Below are 6,984 nucleotides of genomic sequence, written 5' to 3'. Positions count from 1 at the left end.
TCGGGAGCATCATGAAATGGTTTTCCATGGCCGAGCAGCCGAACAAAAGCCTAAGATCACCATGCGCAATGCCAAGTGTCGGTTGGAGTGGTGTAAAGCTCATAGCCATTGGACTCTGAAGCAGTGTAAACGCCTTCTCTGGAGTGATGGATCACGCTTCACCATCTAGCAGTCCAATGGACAAATCTGAGCTTGGCGGATGCCAGGAGAATGCTACCTGCCCGAATGCATAGTGGGTAGCTACTTTTGGGTAGCTGATATTCAGAGCTTAAATAACCAAGTTGATTAGTCATCAGGAATCAGGACTAAGAAAGCCAATGCAATGGCCTGTTTTACAAATGGTGGATCTACAACACGGATGAGCATTCATAATTCCGTTGCAAGCAGACATGGTAGGCTACACATCAGTAAGCACAAGCCAATGTCGTTTGGAAAGCTTTTTTTAGTCCTGTCTGGACCGGACACCTTCTTTGTTGTCGGTGTTTTACAAACGGTAGGCTTACCACATAAATAGGCATCCATACAATTTAATTCCAGACAAAACTGTAGGCTGCTCAGTAAGCACGGGCTGACTCCGAAGCCTTTTGGATTTCTATTTTGGTGCAGTCTGGACCAGGCTTAAATTCCACATTCACCGACATTGGTTTTTGATCCGGTCTCGACCAAATCTGAACCAATCATATATGTCTATGTTTGGTTCATATTTGGTGCGATGCAGACTGGCTTTGATTTCAATGTCCACAGACATTGAAATCTTACCTAGGGCGGCAGAGTGGCAATAACTGGCCCTGACCCAAATATCACATGAATACACATTAGACATGGCAAAATGTATAGAATTGCCAGAAAAAGGTATGCAATGACTTACATGACAAGAGGAAAACTGATGATGCACTATCCAATTTCAAAATGACACCTTGTGCATTCTACTATTACAACTTCAAGAGTAAGTTCAAAACCAGACTGCGTTCCTATGAAATTGTGATAATTTGCTTCAGACAAGTGCATTTCCAGGCATAGAGCTGACATGGAAGTAAATAATATTGAAAGTATTTAGAAAATTCCCAAAACAAACCTTTTTCCTTATAAAATTCCCCTAGATGTACATTTTAAACTCAAAATAACTTTCCCTGACTTTGGAGAATCCCATATGAACACGTCATAATGCTTGTGGGCTGTGGGGGTGTGCCACACCAGTGAATTAAGCTGATAAGCCACTCTTTAATGGCCGCAGAATGAGGTGCTCCTGATTAGAATGGAGTAGAATGGACCCCCTTTTACTGCGACACAATGTACTGTACAGGAAATTGTGTACGGTGCAAAGAAATGTAAACAAATAATAATCATTTGATGTTTTATTTCCACATACACAGGATAGGGTCAGACATATACTGTATATGTCCAATATGAAAAACCTACTGAACATTGTGGGATATGAATGGGCTAATTAAAAATTGGATTTAAAAGTGTTTTCTAAAGTTGATTATTATAATTATAATAAAAATGGTGTGATTAATATTGTTATTACTATTAATATTAATAGTAGCATTATAAATAATGTTTTGTTACTTGTATTACTGTTGTTACCATAATAACTATCTAGTAATCATTACTTTTAATGCTGCTAACAATCATGTCAATGCTATAATATTATTTGTGCTATAAAGGAGATGAAGTGTTTTCCTTTTTTCCTGTTGTTAAACAAAATGTCCATATAGCTTATGGTTCGGCAGCCCCGGACCCCCATTGGAAAGGCTAGATGTCAAAGGGGCAAGGACTCAGAATATGTAGTGGGGCACTTCGGACCTCCCCAGTGGCTGCACTACAGGTGTAGATGGGGGATATGCAGATTAGGAGACAGCAGCTGGCAAATAGTTATTGGGTCAACCTACAGGGACATGGGGTGTCTCATCCTGCGAAAGGGATTTGACAGGCATGCTGGGAACATGAGCAAAGACAAAACACAAGCTTTGGGTGGATAATACCCAAGCGAATGAGATGGGACTGTATGGAAGGGAGTTTAGTCCAAAGGTAACTATTCCCACCTCCAGTACTTGATCTAGAAGTGTTGTAGAGACTACAGAAAGATAGGGAGAGTGTTGATCCATCTGATTTGTTTAAGATACGTCTGGATACTGTGTATCAGGAATTTGTGGCCATTTAATCAGATGATTCAAAAGATCCAAGGACAGGACGTACTGGGTCAGCATTTGTAGTGCAGGAATGTGGGGTGGCAGTCAGGAAACGTATTACAGATCATAATGCTGTATATACAGGGGAGCTGATGGCCATACTGTTGGCCTTGCAGTGGGTGGAGGAAGTCTAGCCAGACAGAGTAGTTATTTGCTCTGATTCATGTGCAGTGTTGATGAGTCTCCAGTCCTTCAGGTCACGTAGCAGACAAGACCTGCTTTATGAGGTGCTACTAACCCATATCAGGATTAGACAGATGGGTATACAGATAAGATTTACTTGGGGTCCCAGCCCATGTGGAGGTGGAGGGGAACGATGCAGTTGATGTACTGGCTAAATAAGAACTTAGTAGTGGGGATGTTAATGTTGTAGTTTCAATGAGCAAGGCAGAGGCCTGATATGGACAGTGATGGTGCAGAGATGGCAGGAGCAATGGAATAGAGATACTAAGGGCAGGCATTTATTTCAATTACAGAGGAAAGTCAGGGAGGGGAGGACAAGAGGAAGGGACAGAAAAGAGGAGGCTATTTTTACAAGATTAAGGGTGGGACACAGACGGTTGAATAAGACTTTAAATGTGATAGGAAAACATCCAACAGGAAAGTGTGATTATTTGCCAGGAAACAGAGACAGTGGAGCATGTATTGCTACAGAGTGGGCCGTATCAGAGGGAAAGTGAGAGGCTGAGGTCTAGTATGAGGGAGAATGAGATACAGGAAATTAGTTTAAATAGTATATTGAGTAGAAAGTCATTAGTTATAGTCTCAAATATTTTGTTATATTTTTTAAGAGCAACGAGGCTGGCAGGTAGGATTTAGTTTCTACCCGTCTCTGGCCCACACTCCAGTTCAGTAGGTGGTGGTAATGCACCATGACGTTGGATGCCAACTGCCGATAATCCCCACCGAAGAAGAAGAAGAAGACGAAGAAGAAACAATTCGAGAGGAAGTAGCTAGCTAAGCAGCTAGCATCCTCAAACACTTTGCTTCAAAAATGCCGGAGTTAGCGGTAGAAAATGTTGTTGTCCATCCACTTGTGTTGCTCAGCGTGGTGGATCATTTTAATAGGTATGTAATTAATAATATATATATGTTTGAAAATCACATCCATTCGCTACTTCTGCTAGCTTGCCATTTTTTGTACGAGATGATGATGTTGCAGCCAGGCATAGCTAACGTTAGCTGGCCAGCTAACCTGCTGAGTCAGAAACCCATTTGAAGCTGTGCATTTGTTAGCAATGACAGTTGTATATCTAGTTAGTTTATTTTGGATGGTAAATTGTAATAACAGGCAAATAGTTAGCAACATTCACTAATTATGGAACAATTTAGCCACCGCATCATTATGGATCAGAGTAGTTAGCTAGCTAACTTCGCTAGGGATAAAGTATTGTAGTTGGCTTATTCAGGTGTTTCCAAACCTTTTCACTCGGGCCTGCCTTCTTCCAGCATTGGAGAACATCCCGCGCCCCCTCGTCTATTTTTATTGGTACAAGCACTATTTATGACAAACTGTTAACACCCCTGTTGTTGTTGTTGTTGTTGTTGTTGTTGTTGTTGTTGTTGTTGTTGTTGGTGGGGGGGGCATTTAGCAGATTTCAAGTTTATTTCCTGAAATTCTACACATTTTGTCATGGGATGCAAAGAACATTTTGCGGTTTCATAACACATTTTCTTGCAATTCTATATATTTTGCCAAGTCTAATGTGTATTCATGTGATAGTTGAGTGACTCAATCAATACAACAACATATATGGGCTAAAAAACCTTGCTAAAGAACGTTTGCTGACATGAGCTGATCTGGACATTTCTGACAAGTTATAAATACCTCTCTGAGGTCTGCAATGACTTGCATGACAAGAGGAGAAACTGATGATGCACTACCCAATTTCGAAATTGTACCTTGGGAATTCTACTATTACAATTTTTATGAGTAAGTTGAAAGCCGGACTGAGTTCCCCCTGCCGTTTGGGAACCACTGAGCTAATTAACTAGTTATGTTAACTTTCTTAGAGATGCACTCTTAAACTTTTGTATAATTTCAGCCAGTAGTTTTTAAAGTGGTACTCATGAGCAAAAAGTGGTCCCAGTTTTTTGTGTACTACGTCATCATATTGTGTACTATGTCATCCATTTCTTATGTTACGTCCTGCTATATATATAATTTTTTTAAAATGTGCAATTCATATATGTTACGAATCCAATTCGTACTATATGTTACAATGTTTTTGTGATTAAGCTCATGGAGCGCGTCTTAAGTTTTTGTTTGATTTCCACTAAGACATCCTATGATATTGATTGTGTAAATGTTCTCTTTTGACAGAATAGGGAAAGTAGGCAACCAAAAGCGAGTAGTGGGTGTCCTCCTCGGCTCTTGGCATAAGAAAGTCCTTGATGTGTCCAACAGCTTTGCAGGTGAGTTATTCTCCTTCCATGTACTAAAATAACGTGTTTGTGACTAGTTTATAACTTCTTTATCATATTTGTGAGAGAACTCAAGTAATAATTATGATCACTAAACGTTTAGCTATATAGCTAAGCCTGTTGTTGGATCCAATATTGATTGTGTGTTTTTCGCCAGTGCCTTTTGATGAGGATGACAAGGATGATTCAGTGTGGTTCCTGGATCATGACTACTTGGAGAATATGTACAACATGTTCAAGAAAGTCAATGGTGAGACCACACACACACACTATAGATTATTACATTTGGACTATATACATTCAGTCTCAACAACTTCTACATAGTGTGGCTATGAGATTCTTAAACCTTTTCCTTCTCTTCTCTCCAGCCAGAGAGAGGATAGTGGGCTGGTATCACACAGGTCCTAAACTACATAAGAATGATATTGCCATCAATGAACTCATCAAGCAATACTGCACCAATTCAGTAAGTGCTTTCCACCCAGTATATATTCCACATTAATACCTAAATATTGGTAAGAAATATGTTTCATCTCCTGTTGAAAGGATTCAATTGTATTGATAATGCAGCAGATAATTAAGTGAACATTGACTGTGTTTGTATGACACTTCCCCCCTCAGGTATTAGTGATCATTGATGTAAAGCCTAAGGACCTGGGCCTGCCTACAGAAGCCTACTTCTCGGTGGAGGAAATACATGACGTAAGTGGAGCATAGACTTGTTTGAGACTAAATTACAAAATAAATCAAACCCTGGACCAGCCAACCATAGGGGCTGTGGGCAGATTTTGGACTGGGCATACAATTGATCATTGTGAAAGGAAGGAAGACTTTTACTCTAAAAGGGTTCTTGTCTCTTCACTCTTCCAGGACGGCACCCCGACCTCCAAAACATTTGAACATGTGACCAGTGAGATTGGAGCCGAGGAGGCAGAGGAGGTGGGTGTGGAGCACCTTCTCAGGTACACATCATTTTTTAACTGGACTACGCAGACACCAAACATTTCATGGATTTTCAATTATTTCTACAGTTTCGTGCTTAACACCACACCGAACAGACTTGCACTAATGTCGACTAAACTTGATATATTCTTCCCTATTTTCTTCCGTCTACAGAGACATCAAGGACACAACAGTTGGTACTCTGTCACAGCGTATCACTAACCAGGTACATGGCCTAAAGGGGCTCAACTCCAAGCTGCTGGACATCAGGTCTTACCTGGAGAGAGTGGCTGCAGGCAAGTTGCCCATCAACCACCAAATCATCTACCACCTACAGGACATCTTCAACCTGCTTCCTGATGTCAACCTTCTGGTAAGCTGGGGTGTAGGTTTAGGATGGGGATGGTGTGGGGATGGGGTAATGTGTGTGAGTAGGCTGGGTTCTGTGGGAGAAAGGGGGCAGGGGGTGGCTGGCATGGTAATCAATATTAGCTTTTTTATTTTGAAGGAGTACACAGATTAATTTTCCTTCTCAAATCAAATAAATTCACATGGTATGATCTGCTACTTCATTACAATGAACAGATAGTCTGGCTTTTTCCACCAGATTTTCACTGTTTAGTTAATCATTGTGCACAATGCCCTAATCCTGCCACTTCTCCCTGCAGGAGTTCACAAAGGCCTTCTACCTGAAGACCAATGACCAGATGCTAGTGGTCTACCTGGCATCCCTCATCCGCTCAGTGGTGGCTCTCCACAACCTCATCAACAACAAGATCTCCAACCGTGACGCTGAGAGGAAGGAGGGACAGGAGAAGGAAGAGGGCAAGAAGGAGAAGAAGGAAGACAAGGAGAAGAAGGAAGAGAAGGAGAAAGGCGACACCTCGTCTAGGAAAGATGAGAAAAAGAAGAAATGAGTGTGCACTATTGGTGTTCGTCTTTGTCATACCCTATTCCCCTGGATAGTGCACTACTTTTGGCCTGAGCCACAGTCGTCTGTATATGGGTCTAGCTAAAAGTAGTGCTCTATATGGGGGTGTGGTGTCATTTGAGACGTGCCCTTTGTCATAACTGGCACTGAATAACTATAGTGCTGAGGGTGACTGGATGGTTATGTGTGTTGGATGTTCTCTACAATGAGAACATGTTGGTTCTGCACCATCTGGGCTGCGTTTAGTAGGGCACAACGTTACAGAACCTCAGATAGAAATCCATATTGTAGAACAGACATGCCTTTTTGACATGTGAAGAGTCAGGTCAGCTCTATTCTGGTATTTCTATCTACAACTTTCAGTAAATTGCCCCTCCCGAATGTGACCCTGGTGTTGTGTGTGTGTAGTGTGTGTGTGTAGTGAAAGAAACCTTCAGTTTCTGTATCACTTCATTAAAGTAGGGTCATATTAAATCATTTTTGTTAAGTTTCTAA

The 6,984-nt window shown here is 41.2% G+C and overlaps 1 protein-coding gene across 1 annotated transcript; it reads left to right on the top strand.

Annotated features, from left to right (window-relative positions):
* The first annotated feature begins 3,091 nt into the window (after positions 1–3,091).
* Positions 3,092–6,984, top strand: LOC118395722 (26S proteasome non-ATPase regulatory subunit 7-like). Its single transcript, XM_035789587.2, has 8 exons — positions 3,092–3,260; positions 4,516–4,607; positions 4,774–4,866; positions 4,985–5,082; positions 5,238–5,318; positions 5,487–5,578; positions 5,733–5,931; positions 6,227–6,984. The coding sequence occupies exons 1-8, from the start codon at positions 3,187–3,189 to the stop codon at positions 6,473–6,475; spliced, it is 978 nt and encodes a 325-aa protein (XP_035645480.1). The 5' UTR covers positions 3,092–3,186; the 3' UTR covers positions 6,476–6,984.

This window comes from Oncorhynchus keta, chromosome 17 (assembly GCF_023373465.1).
Source record: "Oncorhynchus keta strain PuntledgeMale-10-30-2019 chromosome 17, Oket_V2, whole genome shotgun sequence".
NCBI lineage: Eukaryota > Metazoa > Chordata > Actinopteri > Salmoniformes > Salmonidae > Oncorhynchus > Oncorhynchus keta.
Note: the sequence above shows the minus strand (reverse complement) of the source record. Positions and strands in the feature narration are given on the sequence as shown.